At 35.9% G+C, this 25989-nt stretch overlaps 1 protein-coding gene across 11 annotated transcripts in view; it reads left to right on the forward strand.

Annotated features, from left to right (window-relative positions):
* The first annotated feature begins 5367 nt into the window (after positions 1 to 5367).
* Positions 5368 to 25989, forward strand: part of LOC124644889 (protein AF-10-like) — a 37784-nt gene continuing 17162 nt past the window's right edge. For 4 of the 11 annotated variants that reach the window (XR_006986123.1, XM_047184537.1, XM_047184540.1 and 1 more), the window contains exons 1-17: positions 5368 to 5696; positions 8024 to 8160; positions 8328 to 8407; positions 8486 to 8650; positions 10176 to 10251; positions 10814 to 10935; positions 12442 to 12597; positions 13321 to 13414; positions 14146 to 14208; positions 15635 to 15784; positions 16678 to 16822; positions 17340 to 17517; positions 18091 to 18183; positions 18759 to 18880; positions 20771 to 20846; positions 21783 to 21875; positions 23339 to 23392. Coding sequence is in view for 10 of the 11 variants with exons in the window: in XM_047184537.1 (XP_047040493.1) it covers positions 8052 to 8160; positions 8328 to 8407; positions 8486 to 8650; positions 10176 to 10251; positions 10814 to 10935; positions 12442 to 12597; positions 13321 to 13414; positions 14146 to 14208; positions 15635 to 15784; positions 16678 to 16822; positions 17340 to 17517; positions 18091 to 18183; positions 18759 to 18880; positions 20771 to 20846; positions 21783 to 21875; positions 23339 to 23392 (1776 nt within the window). In the remaining variant the exon portion in view is untranslated. Of the gene's footprint in view, positions 5720 to 8023; positions 8161 to 8327; positions 8408 to 8485; positions 8651 to 10175; positions 10252 to 10813; positions 10936 to 12441; positions 12598 to 13320; positions 13415 to 14145; positions 14209 to 15634; positions 15785 to 16677; positions 16823 to 17339; positions 17518 to 18090; positions 18184 to 18758; positions 18881 to 20770; positions 20847 to 21782; positions 21876 to 23338; positions 23393 to 25989 lie in introns of all 11 variants that reach the window. The other 7 variants (XM_047184539.1, XM_047184538.1, XM_047184542.1 and 4 more) reach the window with 7 other exon arrangements.

Genomic DNA, 25989 nt, shown 5'->3' on the forward strand with positions numbered 1-25989 from the left:
AGTTATTTTCTAGGCAAGAAAAAAAAGGAACGAAAATATAGACCTGTGAGTTTTCTTGTAAATAATTATTGCTTCATGAAAAACATGAACTGTTCGTTCATACTGAATTTAAAAACTCTCGAGTCTTTTACGCTGTCTGCTACTATTATTTGAATACTACTACTAATTTAGTGAAATGTGAAAGTTTGTAAGGATGTTGGAGTATCTCTGAAACTTTTCCACGCTAAAACTACCGAATGAATTTTGATAAAACTTGTAAACAAATGCCGGAAAAAAGCTCTAGCAGCGACTACATTAAGTAGCTTATTATTTCTTGTCGATCAGATCCTTCTCTTCATTTCTTCGTACCTCCTAATCAGACCCCCTGTATATTTAACACGAAAATGTATTTAAGCAAAATGTGTCCGAGTAAAGATCATTTCTCCTTGTAATCTCGATAAGAGATGTTCTCTAATTGCCAAAACAATATCGATAGTTTGGTATAACTCTGTTTATTATATTTTTTTCGGTACAGTAAACGTGGCGCCAATTAGTCACTGGCTAATCACAACAAGACGGATGAATAAAGTGTCATAATAACGTTGTTTTTTGTTAGAATTAGGATAACTGTGTGATTGAGTTAAATCTTCTCGTCTCCTTAGTGAATCAAGAAGCAAGGTAAGTATCAACATAAATAATATTTTTTGAGGATTAAATACACACGCTACCTACGTTCATTGAAATAGATACAATGAAATTTCAGGAATCAATTTATTGTCAAAAAAGGATTCTTTTGTGTACCGTAAATAAAGCTTTTGTTGCAACTGATAAAACATTTACCGTCTTACCACAAAAACTTTTAAGCGTCAGTTTATGCCTTGTCTAAAAAAATGTCAAATTATGACGTTGACATATGGTTCATTTTGCAGCCAAAATTTTATTAGACAAGTGTAAAACAGGGTTTAAAGTTTTTGTAGTAAGGCCCTGATATTTTTGTTTTATTCAGAAACTGTTAGTCCGCTAGTGAATTCGGCGAACGACGAAAGCTAACAGTATTATTTAAATATTTTTGAAACAGCCAAAAAGCTGCTGCTAACAACTTCCAGGAAAATTCATTTCCCATTTCATCTGAATATTAATAAATAACAAGATTCATATTGTAGGTATACTAACCTCAAACAAAGGGGTTTATAAGTTTACCCGGGAAATTAAGTTGAATAAGTCAGATAGGCAGTCATTCTTTGTAAAATATGGTTCTAACGAGCCTTCAGTTAGACTCAATATGGGTTTTAGATCCAAACTAAAATAGCCTTTCAATTAAACAGAGAGCCTTCATCATGGACCCGCCCAAAAGAACATTGAGGATCAGGAAACCATGGCAGAAACCTCCTCTGGTCAGTATACAAACACACCAGCTTTGTCACGTTGGTCTAGCCGTTGCAAGCGCTCCTGCTATCGCGGATTCGATTCCCAGGTCGTGCCGAAATCGCTTTGTAGGCTTCAGAAACTTTCACAAAGCATCCCAGAGCCTGGAAGTTGGTGATTGATACACCCGCGCATCGGAGGGCACGTTAATGTCGGTCCTGCGCATGTTCTCACTCATTTCATTTAGGATTGTGATGCCATCGGACTAGGAGAGAGAAGGAATAGAGTTTACCTGTGTTCGCTGTTGTTACCAAAGACAACATTTTAATTGCTTCCTTGAACTATTGAACTCAAAGAGATCAAATTAAGCAACTGCCAACATTACACAGCCATATTTTTTTAATTCGGTTTATGAAGACCAACATGAAGACTGTTTGGTCAATGGCAATGGTCAATGTTCTAGGATTCCCGCCGAAAACTTCGAAAATACCCGCGAAGCGCGAATCGAGCGAAGAACTCCGATATAAGCAAGAAAGTGCCACAATGCGAGGTAATGTGAAACAAACAGGTGATTATAATTAACGAAGTAAAACCACAGATTACTTAATAGTTACTACGGTAAAACTAATCAATCACATGATACCAAAAATTTTTTATGTTGTATAAACTGATGAATATTTTTTTAATTATTTTGTTGCATGGTTCTCCAAATTACACCTAAGTTTTATAGGATAAGGTATGTACCTACCTACACCTTTTCACTAAGGATACCATCGGAACCATCGGATACGGAAGCCATCTGCAAACATATTTTTTTACAGCGAAATTAATGGAAATAAGCGTGTTAAATAGGTAAAACGTTATTAGCGATTATTTTAACTAACCACAGTTAAATAAATCGCTATCGCGAAGCCATGAAGTTTGCTGACGATACCGATCTAATGTTTTAAAAGTTGTTACCAATAGCATTAGTACCGGCTTAATTTGCTAACCGAATACTAGCCCAATCCTAGCACAAACTTACATTACTGTTTACTGTTACAATAATGTAAGGGCCTAATTAACCTACGTACTTTTAGATGTTATTCAAGATTATAATTCCTATCTCGATGTTCAAGAATATACATTGCAAAAATGCGTACCTACTTTTCTTTTTATTTATTTATTATAAGAAAAGTTTAATTGACTTTCAGCATGGCGGGCGTCACAATAATTTATTTAGATCGTAGATACTCACTTGTCAAAAAAATGACAGTAAACTATCGTTTTGACAATTAAGACAAATAAATATGCCAAATGTCATTAATCAATCACCATGATGACAGCTTACGAGACGAACTGCCTAACAGCCGAACTGCCCACGTATAATAGCGTAGACAGAGAAAACTATCTCTGTCTACGTATAATAGCATCGATATATATGTACTACGTACTAGATAGAACGTTCCGAACAAAAAGCTTACCACACTGAACTGCACTGCAGACTATGCAGTGCCCAAAATGGCAAATCAGAGCGATTTTGACACCTGCGTCAGATGGATGTCTATGAAACTACAATTATAAAATAGAAAATACATATCAAGGTATAAACTTACACATATAAACTATTCGAGAGTCAAGTTAGTAAAATTACACGCTGTTCATGCTATTACAACGCTTGTTTATCATACTTTTCATTTACAATTCAATTTTACAAATATGCATTAATTTGTTCCCGCCCGCCATCTTGAATTATGGATTAAGAAAATCGTGCAGAAACAGATGTGCCATAAAACTAGCAGTAGGTAAAATATCAATAAAAACAGACTTCACTTTGTCATGGTATGTTCTTACTTTCAAGAAAAAATAATTAAATTCGCGAAAATTTGTGATAGCCCTCTTAAGAAAAAAAACATCGTAATTAATATTAAAAACCCTAAAAATAAGTTCCTGGTTTTAATATATTACATGATTTTGCATTCAATTAGATATAAATAAACTTTTTGATATATTACATGATTTTGAATTCACTTAGATATAAACTTTTTGAGTAATGAAAAATGTAGGCAAAATACGAGCGACACTTCTGCAATTAACATCAATGAGGATGACTACATCTCACAATACGTCAACGAAATGTCAACAGACGACATAGCGGGTAAATGATTTGTATGGATGTTCTTGTCTATCGCTAGAATATATGTCAATGTATAATAGTAACTTTAGCGCCATGATGTTTTTTTCTGGTGTTTGTGTTGCAATTTCAAGGGTATATTTTTGTGTTTTATAGCCAAACAAAGCCAAATTAAATTAATTGGATGATTGAAAAGTGTTTTAAATATTTTTCCCCATTTTGTACAGTGGTGTACAAAGAGTGGGCCGGGGCTCTATACCTACATTTTGAAACATCTCCTTTTGACTTTCAACTTGTTGAATCAAGTAACAGGTTGTTTTCATCGTGATCAAAAATTCTAAACAAACCTTTATGTCTTCTGGCAGCCCCAGCCGCCATGTCATGAAACATAATGACAAACTTTTTATTTTAAGTATTCATTCTTATTATTGTGTTTCAAAGTTTTATGTGTATTCCAATCCAAAATTTAATGTTATCATGTACCAAAAATTATATGAAGTATTTTTATCCGGGGCAATTAGTAGAAAGTAGGACAACGCCCTCTAACGAACGTTAGCAGTATTAAAACTACGCAGGCGTCAGCGAAACAAAATGGAGATAGCTCAGTGCTCTCGGTTGGTAACAGCCGGGTTCTGGGGGGAGATGCAACATGTATTGATCCGCTGCACTCATACCACTGCTGTAATACTTAGGTCACCTACATTGAAATTCTAGGAACTGAGCTCGAACGGGCTTGTTGCTATCCCGGCCGGTATGGAACTGTAAATACACACATTTTGTGTCCCAGATAAAAATAATTATGATTTTACATTATGACAATAGGTGCAGATTAAGGGCCTTCTTAGGATCCGTAGTGGTAGTATCTAATCAGGCTACACTTTGTATTATTAGATCTGCCTTCTATTGTTAATCTTAAAAAAGCGTATCCGATCCAGATACTAATGAGTAGGTACTATAATATAAATAACTATTGATATTTAATCTCCAGTATTTTGAATTAGATACTTAGGTACCTACGTCAAAAATAACTACCTACCGGCATCGCGGTTGAAGGCATCATAATATTTCTTTGAACTGAGTACATAAAGATGTTTTTAAGAATTTACTATTTGTGTTGTATTCGAAGGAACTACGTATTTTTAAATTAATGAACTGTGAATTTGTTTTTAAACTTAACTATCTACTTCAATTTGCTTGAAATATTTGTATGCTAGCAACCCAAAAGCTTAAGGATCTTTGAGAGTTGCCAACTCAAACCTTTGTGTCCAAAATATGGAGTGTGGGGTCGCGGAGGGATCTCATTCCCAATTCAAGCTAAAACCATTTGTCCATTTGTACAAACATCCATTTGATCATCGCAGGTGCATTATTTTAGTGTTTACTTGTATGAGTACCTAGTGGGAACATATTTTTTGTTTAAAGCTTAAAAAGAGATTTAGATGCTAATTAGATAGTTCAGGTACATTGTTCATTTTTTATATAGGGTAAAAATTCTAGATAATATATCTAGTAGGTACTAGACTTGTCATTGACTATTTATTTATTAAATATGCGTTGCCCGGCCAGTTTTGCTGGAACTGGAATAGCAATCAATCAATACACATTACATGCTGCAACAAAACACTGCGCGCGCATGTGACGCGACGTTTTGTTGTATTTTTTACCATCCTACCACATCCTACCAACACAGCGAATCTAACTAGAATTCTACCTCAATCTACTCTCTAGGAAATAAAATAAACCCCCTTGAAACTAACATTGATAAATAGCGCGTTCCAGTACCTCGATGTAGAATGGTGGAACATTTAGTCATCTCGGTTACTCTTACTTAATTAAGAATGCTGCTATCCTGCTCTAACACGTGAATGCTACATAAATTACAAATCTTTATTGTAATGCACTCCAAACAAAATTCAACATGGCTTTTGCTTGTAGCACAGCTTGTAGCTAGTAGCAGCAAGCGAGAGTAATTTTGACGAGTTTTGTGTTATAATAATATTACCTGACATCAGGGATAATTTAAGTTACAATTTGAGTTTCAACCAAAGTTCTTATCTTGTTTAAGCATTTATTACCTAATTATTACTCGACGAGTTTTGATTCTGTGTAATTAGACTTCATTTTATCGTTCTTGCTAGGCGCAGGTGAGGTGATAAAAGTTATCAGTTATAAATTAAAGATGAATTAAACAATTGTTGCCGGGAATTTCTTCATCAATGAACGGATAATTTTACTTTTGGTAAATATAACTAGATGGAAGCTGTAAGTTATTCATTGTCATTTAATATTCACAGCATTATCCATCAGTTTTACACTTCAAATTGTATTAGCTCTTGCTTTAGACTCGTAATCAATGCTTCTCATACCCTTACTTACGTATATTATAGTCTTATTCAGTGACACTCTTGTGAGAATATTATTTATTTTGCTCAAAATTGTGCTACAACAAACGCCTTTGTATATAATTTCATCTTTCCGGCCTATTATTCGGCTTCCGACAGTTTTATGGTTCAACACTCATCTAAATATTATAGCTAGCCAGTAGGTATTACAGTCTCATGTACTACTTGTACAAACAGTATAGACCTGGTTTTGATAAATTAGTTCCTGAACTCATGATAAAGTCCTTGCATCAAGTGTGATTGTTGCACAGAGAATCAATTTGCATCAAATATTCATAGTTGGTGAGAAGCACTGGGTCGGCCGGTACTCGGTATTCAATGTGTTATTCGGACCAACATTTGTAATTCTGTGAAATCAGAACACCTATTATTGATTTTGAACAACTGAACAGTGGCATTATGTGTAATAACATTATTACTTTGGTTTTTATGAGCCTATTATGCTACTGATATTATAAACACGAAAGTTTATTAGAAGGAATCTTTAAACCTTTTCCAAAAACAACTGAATGAATTGCGATGAAACTTGGTAGTAATACAGCCAATTAATTACAGAATTACATAGGCTACTATTTATCCATATGTAAATTATTTCCCGTGTGAATCAGGTGAAACCAATTGCAGAAGCCAGTTTGCCATGTCTATGGATAACTACATATTATGATACACAATAACACTTCTTAATTCCTTATCAGGGGCCCGATTCTCCTAAGTTAATAATGTCAAAATCGAGTAGAAATCGAATCGCAATAGCAGTTTTAACCATATCGGCTATTCTGCTACTAATAAAAGACCAATCGTATTCGATTGACATTTGATTGGTGTGCGATTGGTCTGCTATTTTGGTGTTTTGGTCCATACGGTAGTTTGCTGTACAATCATTTTGCAATCGTAAATCATTTGCAGACAAAATGATTCATTATTGAATGACAGAAAAGGATAAAAACGTTTATTTCAAAGAAAAAATAGCGGAATGCCACATACCCTTCAATCGTAATCGAGTCGGGATCGGATCTCAGTCGAATCGAGTCGAACGTGAATCGTATGACGCTTAAGTAAAATTAGGAGAACCGCGACCCAGTATTCACATTGCTGTAACAATACCATTAACTAATAGTTCTAACATTGCTGTTATTATCCATGCTCAGGGTTAAAGAACAATGTCAGGTTTCGGCCCACCCAATCAACTTTTAAAACTGAATTCTCACGGACACAAAGTTCTTTACTACAACAATTTACATACAAAATACTAACTTCTTATAAAATATTTAATTGTTATCTAGAACTTTTCCAAAAAAAAAATATCATGTTAATAAGTAATTATTTTGTTTATCGAGTTCAGGTTTTTCGTTTGAATAATTTGGAATAATTTGGTTTTGAGAAGTTCAATGCAAAAGTGGAAAACATAGAAAAGCTTCTGATATTAAACTACACAAAAAACTGTAAGAATTTTCACTGTACATGAAATATTTTTATTGAGCCTAAGTTACTATGGACGTCTGACATTGTTCTTTAAGGTATTTTAAGTTTTTCTTTATACTTGCTAAAACTTATGTTGCCTTACACACAGACAAATCACCTATTATTTTAATCCATTTTGTATATATATTTTTTTGCAAATAAAACAGTATTGTTTGTATTATATCTATTTTATTAATTCCTGCAATTATTTATAACTAAACTGTAATATAATTAATATAAGTAATACAATTGTTATTTGACAAACTGACAGTGATGTAATTCTCAACTCAACTGCTTTAATTTGAGTCATTCAATCCAGCTGATACTTTGGCTGAATACTTATAAAAAGAAAACATACTATGAAAAGAATTTATCATTAAATCTGTTTATTAAATACAGGTTATGTTAAAAAAATCTATTGATTGACTCAATTTAAAAAGGATTCGAGTTGCATCACTTCTGCAAGAGCTTAATTCAATATGAAGTGTTTAGCGACATCCATTGCTGCTGCACTATTTTCACACACATGAAGTTCATTTGTGATTGTCATCCAAATCATCTTAAGCTTCCATAGGGTCAAATTACCTGGTGATCTATTCGTATCACGCACATTTATATGCAAATAAATAGCTATTTCATATTCTTTTCACTGCAATTGTCAGTTATTGGAGTTCTTTGTAAGCAATGTGTCGTGGTGTTGTAGGTTTTAAGTCAATAATGAGGAGTACACAATGAAGGAGATGGTAGGAGGCTGCTGCGTGTGCTCAGACGAGCGCGGTTGGCCAGACAACCCGCTTGTCTACTGTGATGGAAATGGATGCACGGTGGCTGTCCACCAAGGTATTTGCCTGAAGTGTTCAGCTGCCTGGTGCAAGGTGCAGTTTGCTAGCTGAAGCCTTGATCATTAGGGCATCAGCATCTGAACACTATTTTGTATATTTATTCAAATTGACTTAGTAAATTCTAATTAAATCTGATGTTAACCAACATATGGCTTGTATTTTCAGCGTGTTATGGAATAGTTACAGTACCCACAGGACCGTGGTATTGTCGAAAGTGTGAGAGTCCGGACACCAAGACTAAAGTTGTAAGTTTGTCTAGAATCACCAATGTCCATACATTTTGCTTTGAAGCTTGTACTAATATTGATGATGTGATGTTTCAGCGCTGTGAACTATGTCCGTCTAAGTCTGGTGCACTGAAGAGGTCTGATACAGGAGGATGGGCTCACGTGGTGTGTGCCCTGTACATACCAGAGGTCAGGTTCGGCAATGTCACCTCCATGGAACCTATTGTGTTGCGACTCATACCACCAGAGAGATATAATAAGGTACGAAAAATGATTTATTTCTTTTATACCCTTTAAAACATAAATAAAAAATTAAATTCATTTATTTCAGGTAAGAAACCCATAATAACAAAAGATTTCTTTAATTGTAAAAATATTTTATGTGTTGTTTTTATTTTTTCAATAGTTTTTACTGCATTTGTATGTTATAAATATATTAGTAGTATATTAGTATTGTTTGTAATTTCATTTTACCACCTTTTGTATTTTACCATGTCTGTAAATAAAGATTTTCATTAATTCATTAAAAGCTGTGCATCTGTAAAACGAATTTGTTACAATTCTTAAATAGTCTATGCAAATTAAACGACAGCCAAAACATACCAATGTTAACTATGTATACCGAGTCAACCGTAACACAGAGGAAGTCGTCATGACAAAATCTCAGCGCCCCATGGACACCACACTTCTGATTTACCAACTACCAGCCATTGGCTTCCGATGACAAAGACCTTATTAATTTAATACGAATTAAACAAGCCCACATACTAGAAGAGGTAGAAGAAGGATAAGAACAACGCAAACAAACACATCAATTACATAATACATACACATAATGTAATAAATAATACATCCAAAATACTTATGGAAAATCTAAATAAAAAGCCTGGGGGACATAGGTATTTTTTTTCCGCCGTCTATTAAAACCGATATAAAGTCGAGAAGGTCAAACCTACCAAAATAAAAGTATTAAATAAAGTTTTCTCAAAATTTTACAGGTATCTTGCTAAGACTTTTTAAACAAATGCATATTAAACAAATAAACAACAAAAATAAATATAGAACAACAATAATGCTTATAATAACCGTCCAACTAATAAAGTAATTTTTATTAATGTTTTTAGATAGATTTTTTCAACTTTAATTCATTTCCTAACGAGTTTTTGATTTCCTCGATGAGATGCGATAAAAAGTTACGTGTATGTACCTACAATGAACTGCACATTAGTGGGAACTGACATACACCTTAACACAATAGTAATAAGTAAGATTTTCTTATAAAACTGTTACCACTGACCTGAAGTTGACTGTACTATTTCATACTTTAGAAACTCATCTACCCACATGTTTTTAATATTTTCAACTTTTCTGTTTTTAAGTCACCTTAAGGCCCGAAATCTTGCCCAACTAGTTCTCGTTTTACGTTCATGAAAGTAACAACGTGTGCTTCGTTATTTTCTTTTCTTCAGTTTGTTTTCTTTTCTAAAGTTTAATAAAATGAAAATTACTAAGAAAAGGTCCTGTACTATTAAGAAAGAAAAGGTTTGGTTTTAGATAATTACAGTTTTTAACGCATTATGTACTCTAAAAATGTATTCAAATACCGAGTGCTTAGACAAAAAAATGGCGTGCTTACAAAGTTTTATCTTCCTTTTTGTACTATTACTATTTGTGTTATAATTCTTATTTTACTTAATCCATACTTCTTATGTTATTTCTGTCGTTATTTTATCTCAAAACGATATAGTGGTAAGTACAAATGTAAAAATGAACGGAATATTTTCAGACATGCTACATCTGCCAAGATGTGGGCAAGACGCATCGCGCCACTGCTGGTGCATGCATGCAGTGCAACAAATCTGGTCAGTTTTGTACATTAGTTTTATGTTAAAGCTATACTTTTATCCCATATATGACCTGTGTCATACTGCTAATTATTTTTTTTAACATAATTTGATACATGTAGCTTATATGGATGTATGCCCGGCATTGAATGAATATAGCATGTAGATATACTCATAACTACCCATAGTTAGAAGCCAGTTAGTCTGATAAATAGTCTTATTATGGTGTCGGTTACTGGGTTCAGGACGGCAGATATATGTTGCTTCTTGAAAAAACACTGCATGTGGTTAGACCGGACAGATGTAATGTATATAACAATATTTGGTGTCAAGGGCTTGTGTCTATATACTAAAAAGTATCCAGTAAGCACAATTACTGTATTTATCAGATCAGAGAGGCAGTCGCTCTATGTAATACGCTGACACTTTGCTGCACCTCAACATAGTTTGGCAACGGCTAAACGGATGACCTACATGATCATTATTCAGATTTTTCATAATAATATTGTTATTTTCTTCTCAGCAGTAGCTTCTTTATGCTGTGTTTGACCTACTAATGTATTTCATATACTGCCTCAAGGTTGCAAGCAACAATTCCATGTGACATGTGCTCAAGGTCTAGGCCTTCTCTGCGAGGAAGCCGGGAACTACCTGGACAATGTCAAGTACTGCGGATATTGCCAACATCATTACGGTAAACTGGTAAGTACATACTTAATGTCTTAGTTGTGTATCGGTGTACCAGCATAGTAATAGAACAACTTTCAAGTTTTGAACGTTGTTCTATTATGATGTTTCATTTGTTTTTTTAATATGAGATGAAGTTAATGTTAATGTAGAATTTATTTCCTATAATATAATATTATGTATAGTTAATGATGATATGATAACTATTATGGGTATAATAGTTTTTTTTTCTTCTGATATTTACCTTACAATGTGAATACTGGGTTCGCAGTTAACTGTGTTCTGGGACTGTGATGATATGATTACTTTTTCTACTGGGATTTAGATCAGTATACTTATCATGACAATGACATATACATATAAGCTCCTGTGTTATTCTTATTACGTGTGATACATATATTTTGTCATATACCTACCTAAGCATTATTTTGTACCTATGTTTGTCTTTATGATGGGTGTGTGTATGTCTGTTTGTGTTTCTAAGGGTTTATTGACATTTATATTTAAAATCTTTAATGAAACTACTTATTAATTAAATTAGAATAACTTTCACAAAGGGTTGCCTTAGGGGCGCTATGGAGCGAGGACTTTGGAACTTAGTAAATTTTTCGAAGTTTTTTTTTTTTTTTTTTAATCTTGCCTTTTTCAGAATCGGTTTGACCTTGCCTGCAGCAACCATGGTCAAACCAATTCTGAAAAAAACCGGCAAGATTAAAAAAAAAAAGTTTGAAAAATTTACCAAGTCCCAAAATTTTTTTTTTTTCGGTTTTCCTTGCTTTTCATAGTACCCCTAAGCGTATACTCCAACTCCTACTTTACATGTCCCTGTGTACTTACATGTCGAGCGCACATGATCATTTGGAATGTCCGTCTTTGTGTTGTTTGACGTCTGTGTTCACAAGTTACTGCCATCTTAGACATACTGTATGTTCACTCTGTGAGTGTAAGCTTCTAAAGACTGGCGCTTATTACAGGACGCGCCTACCCCGAACCATATGGACTTAACACGAGTTTACTTGTTTTATGCAGTCTTTACTAATGTATCACTTTGTATAGTTGCTATTGAGAATGCAGTAAGTAATGCGCGCCAGCATTTAGTCGATCATCGACCGATCATGAGCTGATTATTGTGTTGAGTACGCGTTTAGTGTTTAACATTTTCACTTTGTCATTTTGTTATCATGTCGGCTACTGCACCTAACTATTGCGTTACGTCGCCATACTTGTGCATGGAAATTGATTTATTCATTCATTATCATTTTTTTAGTTCACCAATCATGATGTCACCATCATCGCCAAGGTACTAAAACCATTTCATTTTATACACAAATTGGATTTATCATAATTTTAGTTTAGTGTAGAGTAGTACATGTTTAACTGGCCATACGTCACACGTAGAGGTTTTATCAATTATTGAATAAAAATATCCTGTTTCGTAGCGCGAACTCGTTGTAATTTGACACTGAGAGTACTGGCGCGGGAATGAGCGTTGTGTGATACGGTGGATCGTTGACTGTGCAGAAAAAGGGCGGTAATGTAAAGACCATCCCGCCGTACAAGCCGGTGTCGCACGACAGTCAGTCGAGCGACTCCAGCTGCGAGAAGGAGGGCGAAGCCTCCAGCTCGCCCAAGGCTAGCGGCGCCGCGACGCCCACGCACGCCGCCAAGTCGAAAGGGGTACGTACCCGACTGTCTATACACGGTCGCCCAACACTCCACTCTGACCTGGTGACAGGCCGACCTATAACTGTGCTGGAACAAATATCTAAAATATTCTTCATGATTGACGAAGTGAAATAACGGACGTCACGTTTCAATTATCTGTATTTTACCGTGTTCATTTCTTGTATAGTACGATTTTTTATTATTCAAAATGTTTTAAAACATAGCTGTTGTGGTTAGACATGGATTTTTTTCGTATTTTATTCCAGTACTGTTATAGCTTGGTCTCTCACTCGATACCAGGTTATCGTAGAGTATTGGGCCTCCGATATATGTTAGCTGCCCACATCTGCCATCCAATCCATCAGTAACAGTATATTTTGTATGCTTTTGCTTCTAGTTCACCGTCCTACACCGGCGTTCAGATATACGCTTTACCTTGTTCCTCGATTATCAATAAATGAAATGAAATGACTAAGTGAATGACAAATATAAATACGAATATTGGAACAGATTGAATAATACTCGTATCCTAATCAACCCAATTTGACGTCCGTTAATAACAGGGTGTATTTTATTGGTGTTTATGTTATTATTTTATTATGTATTAGTATAGCATACTTGTAAGGGCGGTTAGTCGCATTAACTGATAGTTGAGTATGTGCATATAGTTTGTGTAAGGTGTCGTGTTTTGTTGGCTGTTAGTGGATAGTTATATCAGTTTGTTCTCGTTGGCAGCCGGGTCGCAAGTCGTCTCACGCTACGAGCACCGTCGTGTCGGGCAAGAGTACTCCGAACTCGTCCAAGACTCCCAATCCTAGTCAGCCTATGGGTGAGTGGAATAATACATTTTATTACTTTTATATTTTATTTTGGTTATTACTATGTAAGGTCATCAAGGATGTCAGTTTACTTACGAGATTGTTTCATCAGGAAGAATGCCGCTTAACTCAGGCGTCCTTGTTTAACCTATACATTTTGTGTAATGTACCTATACACTATATCACGTACCTATTTTTTTAGAAACGAAATATTTTATTTAAAACGCTATATTTATATAATTTGTATGCAAATTTTTTGGGATTATGTTCCGATGGTTAATAACAATAACTGAACAGTTTTCCCCGTCTACAGTTATAATACACGACCTCATAATTAAGTAGGTCAATAGTTAGTTTAATGAAGTATATCGATTTTATTATTATTTTAGAGGAAAAGAGTATTATAACATTTAAATAATAATAATTATGACCAAGCCTTTTCACAGTTACAGCTACTATATATCCAAGTACACTTTGATATCACTCACTTTTAATCAGTTGGCTAATGTTACCCTGTCTGAAATCCAAAGCTTGCATTGTGATCCGTACTACAATACATTTGGATCTAGATTCTAGACTAAGGCAAAACCAACTTAAGCTTGCGCCTTTCTAACATGGATATTAAACCTTTTTTTGTATGACCATTGAACTATCATTTTTATCTACCCTTTCTTTCCTGTTGTTGTCAAAACTAGTACATATATGTATAAAATTGTTGTTTTGTTTTCCCCCGCGTCGGCAGACATGTCTCAAGACGCGACTGACTGTGGTCCCGTGACGCGCAAACATAAGGCGTCGGACAAAAGTGCGTTTGTTTTGTCGTACATCCTTGTCGCATGTTCTGTGGTGTGTCTTGTTCCTTATGGGCCAGTTGCATCAACATTCTTTTACACTGTAAGTCAATTTGTGGATGGCTATCAAAACTTTTCAAAATATTTTCATGTCTAAATATGATACCTTTATGGATTACGTTTCTGTCTATTTTTTTTTAATAATTCATTTTGAGTTGCGTGTAATTTGATGCAACCGGCCCTAATAATGAATGAATACTTGATACTTTTTTGTGTATTTTTTAATAGTTTACGTTATTTATGCATATAGTCTTTCATAATAGGAAAGTATACAGTAAAATTACTGTTTACGTACAAGACTTGGAGCTTCTTAAGTAAAACTCTGAATATCTTGAAATTACGTGTAATTATGAATTTAAGACAAAAGACAAATTACAAGCAGCAGAGCTCAGTTCGTGACGATCGTATTGTGAGAAAAAATCTACCCACATAGCCATTGACATCTGTTAAAAAAGTAAAATTTAAGAGAATCGAAACACTAATAATCGTTTAACTACTTAAACAGTTCTATGCGTAGACAATTACAGTATAAATATTGTATGCGGTAATGTCTTGGGGAAATTACCTGTCATTCACCATAAACAGTGCATTTTAAAATGATCATGCTTTCCATGTCAAGTGTATTATATCTGACATTTTGTGAGGCAAATTCGATATCGACCGCAGAAAAGGTGCTTGTATGCTAGAAATAACAATGTTAACTCCGCATTGGTAAGTGCAAGACCCAGTTTATAGGTCTAGTCTAGTACTCCTAGTTACTTGTCGAACTAGTAGTTTGACAAGCCACTTCATCGACGGTTCTATTTTTAAGTAAATTTTCCGTGTAGACTTTTTTTAATGGTGATATGCAAGTGTTCCTTCCTTCCTTCTCCGTGTGAGAGGAGGCCTGTGCCCAGCAGTGGGACGATAAAAAGGCTGTAACTGTAACAGTATGCAAGTGTTCGTACTAAAAGTTTAGTTTATTTGTGTTGTCTTTTGTTTTGGGTATTTGTTTGTATACGTTTTGCATGATTTTATGTCTGTGATGGTAATTAGATTGAGTACTGTAGTAGAATATGGAGAAAGTCGTGTTTATTTTTTTATAAGTGCTATATGAATATACGTAATATGAAAAAATGCGTTGCAATCTCAAGCCTCATTTGGGTCAGAGAGACCACCAAACTTTGTTCACAATTCTGTCCATGTTTAATTAACTTATAACGGAAATATATGTTAAATGACTTCGTAGCTGCATGCAAATTTATTTTTAAAGAGACATACTAGTTAATATGAGTAATGTTTTACATTGAAATATATTTTTTTTCTATAATTATTTTGATGTTTTTGGCGTTCCAAAGTTTGACACGTTTGACTAAATAGTGACGTTGTACCCTGAATTAGGTGGTAAACTGCACCACTCCTCGGACAAGAAGAAGCCGTCTCCGTCACGCCGTGGCTCCTCGGCCGACGGGGGCTCCGGGAGCAAAAGCAGCACCCCGGCGCCTTCGCCCCAGCATACCACTGAGGCCTCCAATACTCAGACTGGGAAAGGTAAGTTGCACTGTAAAATAAAAATAAACACAAAATAAACGATTTGATTTCTACTGAAATAGGCCTCAAGGAGATTTTTTTTCTGAAATAATTGGTACTTTTCATATTGTCTTTTTCATAGGTCTTTATAGTAGACGTTTAAAAAAAGGCATCGCTTTTGATTTATTTTGTTTTGGTTGGGAAATTCGTAAACTTTTTTATTAAATATTGTGAGTGTTTTGTTAGAATCAGAACAAATGTAAACATAAGTGCCCTAGGTGAATAAGTTTTTATTGTGACTGATCTTAGGCGTTTAAAAATGGATGCAAATTTTTAATGGCATAAATATTTTATTAGTGCAGTTTTAAGTAGAATTTGCTGTGTGACATATATTGTGATGAGTTTGTGCTAAGAAAGTGTTAAGTGATACCTCTCATATTTAAGTTATCATGCCCTATAGTATTACATTGCTATCTTAATTACTTGTTTGTGGGTGTGTAATAATAAGTCCCAAGGCTCAGTCTTGTGTTCATGCAGTAGGCTGCTACCAATCTTGTTTAGTACTTTTACTCACATCCTGACTGATGTACTTATTAAAAAGTATGTTTTTGGTTTCCAATAGTTATTAAACCGAAATGGATCGTTTTGCTTACATTTTAACCAACTTCATAGTTCTTTTTATATGTTTCATAGAATTAGTATCAAAAACTAACTGTTTTCTTGTTGATGTTGTCACAAATTGGCTAAATCATATCACTATTTTCACTAACAGCATAAACGTTTCATAAAATGTCTGTTTATTATGTTTTTCACGTTTTATTATTAAAGTTAACAGTTGTTTTAAAGAAACTGACATTTATTTTGGACATCAACACTTGTACATACATAATTATCATGATCCAATCTTGTTGCAGCATCTGGCAGTTCCACCCCGGCTGGTCCGTCAAAGGTGGCTCCGCCGTCAGCGTCTCCCAGCAAGCCGGCCGAGGCAGTGGGGGTGATCAGCTCGGTGGCGCAGGCCGCTGCCTCTGTATCCACCATCACTACCAATCCGACCAGGTAAGTACTACACCGTCTTATCTATCTCCTCTAAGTCGTGGTGGGCTAGTGGGTAAAGAACCAACCTCTCGAGTATGAGGGTGTGGGTTCGATCCCAGTTCAGGCAAGTACCAAAGCAATTTTTTAAGTATATCTTGGACACTGATGGCTGATAAAAAGGTGAAGGAAAACATCTTCAGGAAACCTGAACTATATAGTCTGAAATGACCAACCCGCATTGAGCAAGCGTAGTGATTAATGCTCAATCCTTCTCCGTGTGAGAGGAGGCCGCAGCCCAGCAGTGGGACGATAAAAAGGCTGTAACAGTAACAGTCTTAACAGTCCTATTTATAAAAATTAATGCAACTTTTCTTTGTAATTTTATAACTAAAGAACGTTCTCACGGATCCAAACCAAATGTTTATGCTTTGTGCGGACTATTTAATAGATGGTGTATGTGAATGAATAGCCAAATATTTTTTTATTGTTAAGTATATGTATAAAGATAACTAATAATTTATGTATTTTCTTCCACCAGTGCCCCAATCACGGCCTCGGTGGTCCAAGTCCCGACTTCAAAGCCGACTTACCAAGAGTCTGTGATCACTAACACAGATCTGGTAGAAACCAAACAGACCAAGAAACGCAAGGCCATTGCCGCGGCGAATAATATGAATGCGCCCGTAGATTATACTTCTAACACTCCTCCTTCTACGGTAAGTTTCATAATACACTGTAATTTTTACAATCTATACTTATGTTTCGGAGGGCACGTTGAACTGTAGGTCCCGGCTGTCATTGAACATCTTTAGCAGTCGTTACGGGTAGTCAGAAGCCAGTAAGTCGGACAACTATTCTTGCCAAGGGTATTAAACCGAAACTGGGTTGTAACTGCCCGTGTCACTGGGTTGAGGAGGTCAGATAGGCAGTCGCTCCTTGTACTCAGCTGCATCCGATTAGACTGGAACTTGACCAACATTGTCTTACAGTCCATTTATCGATGAATTTTGGACGGTTGTACCTACTTTTGGATAGTGTCAAATCCAAGCGAGCGAACATTTTGATTTTTGTCACAGAATTGGTACAGCAATTTTGTTCCTCTGTAATAACTTATGATTTTATTTAATAATGAAAAGAATATTAACTTAAAAACACACCACTGCCCATGAACACAAAAGGATTTAGTTTTGTTAAAATGTTTTATATGTAGGTTTAGTTAATTTAGGCAGTTATCAATGTTATCATGTGTTAGGTGATTTGTGGATAGTAACCCAATGTTAATGATCTAGGCGGGTGAGGCGGGCACTCAGGGCGGCGTGTGGGAAGCCACCCACGTACAACCCGACGTGCCGCTGGAACCCATTGACAAAATTATTAAAAAGGTACCTCTTGTTCTCTTCAATTCATCTCTCGCAATCAGCCCATTTTCATTGTTTTTTTCATCTTTGTAGGTTTCATAGTAATTGCACTAGATTAGATGGTCGTTGTATGTATTTTTTTATTGTTGTTAAATTCTGTTAATTTGAAATTAAGTTTCATTTAAAAACTATGGCTCATCGAAGACGGGAAAAGAGCGTAGTGAAGATTTTTATAAAGCACTTGAAAATCAACTTTAAATTAAAATAAAGCCGTGGAAAAGACTTCCATTGTATGCGTTGCATGTATCTAGAACGGGGGATAATTTTTTGTCAAGTTCAAGCTTAATTGCGCTTTATTTCAGTAATGTTAAAGTTAAAAGTTAATTTGCTAGTGTATAATAGAAATCGTCTCCGTTTTGGCTCTCCGTCTGCGTAAGGCCTATATCATCATATAAATCACACTATTCTTTTATCCGGTTAGTTCGGTCCGTATTACAGTTCAGAATGCACAATTTATTGTTCTGTAATATAGGCTGACAATCTAACATAGTGTACTAGCATCATGTAATGTACATGTATTTACTATTTATGTACATCAGGCAAAGACAGACTGTCTGGAAGCTATACCGGTGCCGACTTCGCACTTCGCTAGCGTGAGCCCGGCAGCTCCGCCGCCGCCGCCTCCGCCGGCACACAGCCCGGCCTCCAATCCTAGTCCTAGGTAAGTTTTAGATATTTTGATATACCTACCCTTACAACTTTTAATACTTACCCCCGCACTCAGAGACATTTAATGATTACCTAAATCACTCCTTAACGACGGATTGTCAAAGAAATCCTTCACTAAAGAATGGCTTTAGTAATCATTAAATGTCTCTTGAATGCGGGTGTTAGAGATGTTAGTACTTTGATCACGTTTTTTTATTTACGCCGCATTATTACGTTACATTCTTACCAAAGGGTATCGGGTTGCCCGGGTAACTGGGTTGAGGAGGTCAGACAGGGCAGTCGCTCCTTGCTGAACACAGGTACTCAGCTGCATCCGGTGGGACTGGAAGCCGACTCCAACATAGTTGGGAAAAGGCTCGGGAGATGTGTGTATTACGACCTCGATGGCACAATAGTCACCATGCCAGACTGCCGAATTCGAGGCTCTGGGTTCGACTCCCGGCGCAGTCGTGCCACGTTTTATTAACCGACTTCCCAAAAAGGAGGAGGTTATCAATTCGGCCAGTATGTTTTTTTTTTTTTTTTTTTTTTTCTATGTATGTACATCGATTACTCCGAGGTTTATAGACCGATTTACGTGATTCTTTTTTTGTTCGACTCGGAATAGCTGCCAGTTGGTCCCATAGTCATCAGGTCAGGATCTGATGATGGAAACCCTGAGAAATCGAGGGCAACCTTCGAAAGTTGTAGGCATACATAGGGTAAAAACTTGACACTCAGGTGTACGCCTAAAAGCACTATTCAACTGTGAAGATTTGGAGCTGATCTGATGATGGAAACCAGAGAGGGTCGAGGGAACTCGACAACTGAATATGTAAACTACCTCGTGTTTGGGCTTAAATTATTTGTATTGACAAGACCTTTGCAACAGTGAAGGTTTGGAGCTGACCTGATGATGGAGACCAGAGAAAGTAAGTCGAGGGAACTCGACAACTGAATATGTAAAATACCTCGTATTTGGACTTATATTCTTTGTATTGATGAGAACTTCCCACTTGTATGGATAGTGACAACTATACGTATCACTGAAAAGCTTTAAATAAAAAACTTTTTTACAAAAAAATTAAACCGACTTCCCAAAACACTAAAAAGCAAAAAAAAAAACTATTTTTAGGTGCATCGGCCTAGAAGTCGGTGGCAAAATTAACTTAGTAACATCCATTAGACACCGACTTCTAGGCCGATGCACCTAAAAATAGTTTTTTTTTTTGCTTTTTAGTGTTTTGGGAAGTCGGTTTAATTTTTTTGTAAAAAAGTTTTTTGAGTTTTCGTTTTGAAATTTTTAAGACGCGTATGAAATGACGGCTTACAGTTTCTGTTTCTGTGCATGCATACTTTTATGATTACTTACAATATTGTAGTTAAAAAAGAAACAGTATATTGTTTTACTTCTAAATATACCATTGACATGAGTATCACATACATTTGTATCGAGTCTGTTGTCGGCTCCCTTTTGAAAAGAGTGTATGTAACTTAATCACTACTTGATAACATTTTTCTGCCAATTCAGGGGGTCATTTGATAGACCTAATATTACAAAAAAAAAAAAAACGAAACTTGCTTTTGTACTAAACACTTGTGTTCATTATCGTTGTAATATACACTTTGGTACTGATATTGTTTGTTATAAAATTTGACGACCTCGATGGCGTAATGGTCACCATGCCGGACTGCCGTACCTGAGGTCTCGGGTTCGATTCCCGGTTCGGTCGACATTTGTGTGATGAGCATGCTTGTTGGCCGTGGTCTGGGTGTTATATTGTAGCTATATGTAATTTATCAGTTGTGTTAGCACCCATAACACAAGTTAATTAATAACTTAGCATGGGGCTAACCGACCGTGTGTGAAAAGGTATATTACATATTAAATATGTTTCTGTAGGCACCTTGCTAGCCCAATGCCGGGCCCGAGCGGAATCAATCAAGTGTCCAATATTCGTTCTCCTTCAACGCCACAGGTTAGTACAACATCACTTTATTACTAAACAAATATAAAACTTTCAAAAAAAAAGTCATTAGTTACATGCCCTGTTAATTATGGGTAAATTTTTGATATCACAGTCATATTATGTTATTTTAAATATTTTGTGTTTAAGTAACTAAACTAGCTTTGCTTTATCATGTATATCCTATGTGTGCTTTAATGCTTATAACTCATGGTATCACATTAAACCATGATATTATATACCATGAAAATTCATTCATAAATATAATCATTTTATCTTTAAATTATCATCAGCGCTTCAACCCAAAGCATGATTAAAATGTAAACAAGAATGTCTTAAGCTTAAAGCAATCTGCCTGAAGCGAACATTTACTTAGAATTAGGCGTGGTTCATCCATTACTGCATGTGACCACGGAGTATTGAGCACATAGAAGTGTTAACCTGAAGAGACGTGTAGCAATCAGACTGTAGTCATGTCGCTTCTAGCACTCCATTTGTGAGTTAACCATGCATGAAGACTACGACATAAATTGCTAAAAAATGTCGGACAAACATCTTCTGATAGCCAATGTGTAATCAATTTTAGTTACGTCATGTTTAGATCTTAGAACAGTTTAATTAGAGTAGATTAAAGCACGAATTCATAAGTAATGATGATGGCAGAAACCATAGTGATCGCAGTGTACTGTAGTTATTATCTTGCCTCATTTAGATTTGATTCTGATACTTAGTGGTAACAAATAATTCGGCAGGTACATATTACATACTTTTTGAAAATTAAAGTAACTGCAGTAAGAAACTGCTAAACTTTTCTGAATTTTAATAGGCTGATTAATATAATTTTCAAATTTTTGGCCATAGCTAAAACGTGCTATAATTTTACATATTGAAGTGTCGTAGTGAGCCCGGCTAGCGGTAGCCGCAGTGACTAATGCGTGGGTTGTGTAGGGCGGCAAGGATCGCGAGGGACCGGCTTCGCTGCTGGTGTCGGTGCCGCTCCCCTCCACCAGCCACGGGCTCAACCTCACCGCGCACTCACAGGTTACTCACGTTGATGACGAACTGGACACATATGATGTCGAGATATCAGGAACATTCACTATAATAATGAGTCCATATTTCCTACAAGATTTTACACTTGATGATTAGTCATAAAAAATACCCTTAAAAATATCTCAGTTTTATGAGATTTAGCTTATTGTCTTTTTTTTTTCGTTTTTTCTTACCTTTGTTTCGAGGTGTCGAAGCTTAAAATGTTGTTTTGAAGCGTATGTTTTGTTTGTCTTCTTTTTGCATCATTTTGATTACTACTCTTTTTGACTACTACACAGTATTTCGTTTGGAATCACTGAAAAGTTTGTCTATCATTTTTTTTTTCAAACGTTTGCTTGTTGTTACTGCATTAAAAATTTATATATTTTGTTTATTTCATTGTTCTTCATTAATCCAACTTGGTTTTATTTCATCCTTATTCCTTGTTGCACTGTTTTAATATCATACCTCACCTCTTTGCTAACGACAGTATTTGGTATCATGTGATTGGACGAGGCGGAGTTACTTCGTTCCGCCTTGTTTCATAACAAAACTGTGGTAATTACCTTTTACAATAATAATGTGACGTTGTCCTTGTATGTGTTAGTACCACTGGTGACGGAAAGATGAGGGGAGATGCCGTAAGACAGGCATGTCAGGCGCTTTCTTGTAACTCTTATATGTTTCTTGTCAAATCAAGACCCATTGTCAAATATTGGTCTTGATTGATTGGTGATTTTATTTAAAAAAAATGAATGGGTTCCAAAATAGGCGCATGATGTGGACCTAGTAACGTTCTTCGGCTCCCGAACACATTTTGTCGCACTACTTTCTTAGATTTTGCGTTATGACATCTCCGCTAGTCATTTTGTTCTCCATGGTACATAAATGTTACAACCTTTTTATCGTCCCACTGCTGGGCACAGGACGTGGTGGCCTAGTGGGTAAAGAACCAACCTGTAGAGTAAGAGGGTGTGAGTTCGATTCAAGTACCAATGCAACTTTTCAAACTTTGTATGTACTTTCTAAGTAAATCTTGGACACCAATGACTCATAGAAAGATGAAGGAAAACATCTCGAGGAAACCTGGACTATAAAGTCTGATATCACCAACCCGCATTGAGAACATAAATGAGACGTTTTTAAATGGTATAAAATATAAAAAAGTCTCTCAAGACAGTCGTGTGTCCAGTGAAACATGCTTTACAAACAATTAACAATAACCGCTTGGCCGCTTGGTCTAGGTCCATTTCGCAGAGATGCATGGTCTCGAGCAAAACCGAGGGCTTAGCTTGTGCGCATTATTGGAGATGGTACGCATTCCCCCTTTTGTTCAAGAAAAAACTTCAGTAACACTGTGATGTCTCATTTTATTAATAACACAACAATAGTTGGTGACGGTTAGTTCTATGTGATCTGCATGAAGTCAGTAACGAGGATGGTGGAATTAATTGTTTTTTCTGTTCCAATAGGTAAATGACATGCCAGGACCATCGCCGCATATTTTTCATCAACCGCAAAAACAAGTGAGTAAACACACAGGGCCTTACTACAAAAACTTTAAACCCTGTTTTACACTTGTCTAATAAAATTTTGGCTGCAAAATGAACCATATGTCAACGTCATAATTTGACATTTTTTTAGACAAGGCATAAACTGACGTTTAAAAGTTTTTGTGGTAAGACGGACAATAATTAACTTAAACGTATAGGAAACTAGCCGATTTCCCGCGGTTTCACCCTTGTCTCTTGGGACCTAACCTACTGCTCGTACCGGGATAAAATATAGCCTATGTTACGCGGGAAGAGTGAAGCTTTCCAACAGTGAAAGATTATTTTTTTTAATCAGTTTTCAATCACTAGTTTCGGAGCCTTTAAGGTACACACAAACAAACATTTTTTTTCCTCTTCATCATAATAGTAAAGATATTGTATGAAACGACAGCTATTTCTAGAAAATAAGTTCTTTTATTTTTAAAAGCTCTTGAAGATAAACAATGGAAAATTTCTTTGAAACGAAACTCGAAACTCTGTTCGAGATGACTTTTCTCAGGTTAATTGAGGTCATTCATTTGATATGTTCGTATTTCATCCCTCGCTAAAGGATTTGTTGTGATAACATGACACTGTAGTTATTTCGAAACACATAATAATAACCTACGTCGATCATTTTCTGTCAAAACAATAGCTATTGAACACTACTATGTCTTTATTAAGATCATAATGTTTCTATCTGCTGCGCTTTTAACAGTAAAACTGCATATATACATATGGGAAAAGGACAGGCAGACAATACTTATCTATGATTTTTTTATTGGATTGAATGAAACCTCCCATTTTCCCCCTTTTTTATGGGAAACCACCAAAAACCTCTCCCGCTGTGGGTCAGCAGCGTGAGGGAGTGTCAGACTTACAGACTAAAACTCATCATGTTCCTTCTTTATGTGCCAGGGCCGCGGTAACTCTTTCGAACAATCCCTCGTCTTTCTGACTACAGTTGTAGAATTCCCAGTCACGCGCTATTCACTGACAAAATTGCATCGCGATGCATTGAGCAGTCTTGTTAGCGTAGCTATGCCTATGATACGCGTTTGTCACCGCAAATTATCGTAATGGCATGGTTAAAGCGTAATTTGTGATGTGACCTGCAATTTTCCTCCACTGTTCCTGTCCAATGCGTCAAGTTAAAGCAATTGAGTTTAATAGGAAATTGCAAGTTGAACTGGCAGTCTTGCCCTTGGCAGCGTGGTACTTTTTATGGTGGAAGTATTTGGTTCTTCTTTAGAGATTTTTTCATATTTTTGAAACTTAGCGTTCAAAAGTTAGAGTAGTGACGCGTATTCATTTTAAAGAATCTATAATTTCAAACGTTAGGGTTGGAATGAAAAGAAATCATTTTATACTTTACGTGTATATAGGTACGGATTTACAGACAGACATTGTGAAACTATAAGAGCTCCTAGTTGACCAAGGAACCCTAAAAAATAATGATTTCAGAAGTCACTGCTTAGTAACTACACCAGCAACGGTCTAACGCTATTTACTGTTTAATTAAACCCCAATAAGAAGTGCTCATTCCCAAGAAAGTATACTTTCCAAAAGGGGTCTGTTAAACTATAATAAACGCACAAAAGGCTAGTAAAATACCATTTGACATACTGCCAGACTTGAAACTTTCTTTAAAACAGGGGTGTGAATAAAAAATGTAAAGCATCCCAGACAAATAGTTTGTCTATACAATGTACACAGACAAGGGTTGCCTCAGAGAAAAATAGCCCCTGGTTCGGCTAGGAAAGTTTAACAGTTAAACCAGTTTCTAGAATAGTACATTGATTTTTGTATTGCTAGGACAGGTGAGAGGTATTCTATAGAAAATACGGTTAGTAAAATAAGTCGTTCGATTCGCTACTTAGTGGACTGAGTAGACGCCTATTTTTGTCGTATAAGCTGTTTCCCACAGTATCAGTAATATTACAATGCTGTACATAGCATAAGTTGTTGAGCTTTGAGTTACCACAGTGTAGGTACCCACATCAGTTCAGACGGTTTACCGCGAAAGCATTTACTTTCCCATTCCACAGCAACGAAATTCAACACCACTTAAGATAACACGCTATTTCTCGTGAAACAAAAATCGCTAGACAATAACTTCTTAGAAAGGGTCCGTGTCTAACACCCTAGCATAGATAAGTATTGCAATTTCGTACCTGCGCACCCCTCGCTACCTGCGTCCGACCAACATGTGTTCGCTCATTCAGTTGCTACTCGACGCTCGAGGGAGTCACATCTGCCCGCGTAATCTAATGGTACCATGCCGGCTCATTTAAATTAAAGTGACAATAACGTATTATAATGGTGAGTGTTATAATGTTTGTTTCTCTTCGCCCTGTATGCACGTGTTGGACTCCCGCGGTTCAGTGAATTCGCTCAGTTCGTGTTGTATATTTTGTGTTTGTTCAACAAGTTGCGTGATTGTAATTGTTTTTTTCCCTGTGTTTGTTGCATCTGAATTGTATCAGGATGTCAATATGTAGGTATGGTGTTTGTGACATGTTCTATTCAGCTGTAGTTCTGGCCACAGTGTTTTATAAGTTTAATTTGTACTACCTACTTATTTCTTTACA

The sequence above is a fragment of the Helicoverpa zea genome, chromosome 31 (genome assembly GCF_022581195.2).
Source record: "Helicoverpa zea isolate HzStark_Cry1AcR chromosome 31, ilHelZeax1.1, whole genome shotgun sequence".
Taxonomy (NCBI): Eukaryota; Metazoa; Arthropoda; class Insecta; order Lepidoptera; family Noctuidae; genus Helicoverpa; species Helicoverpa zea.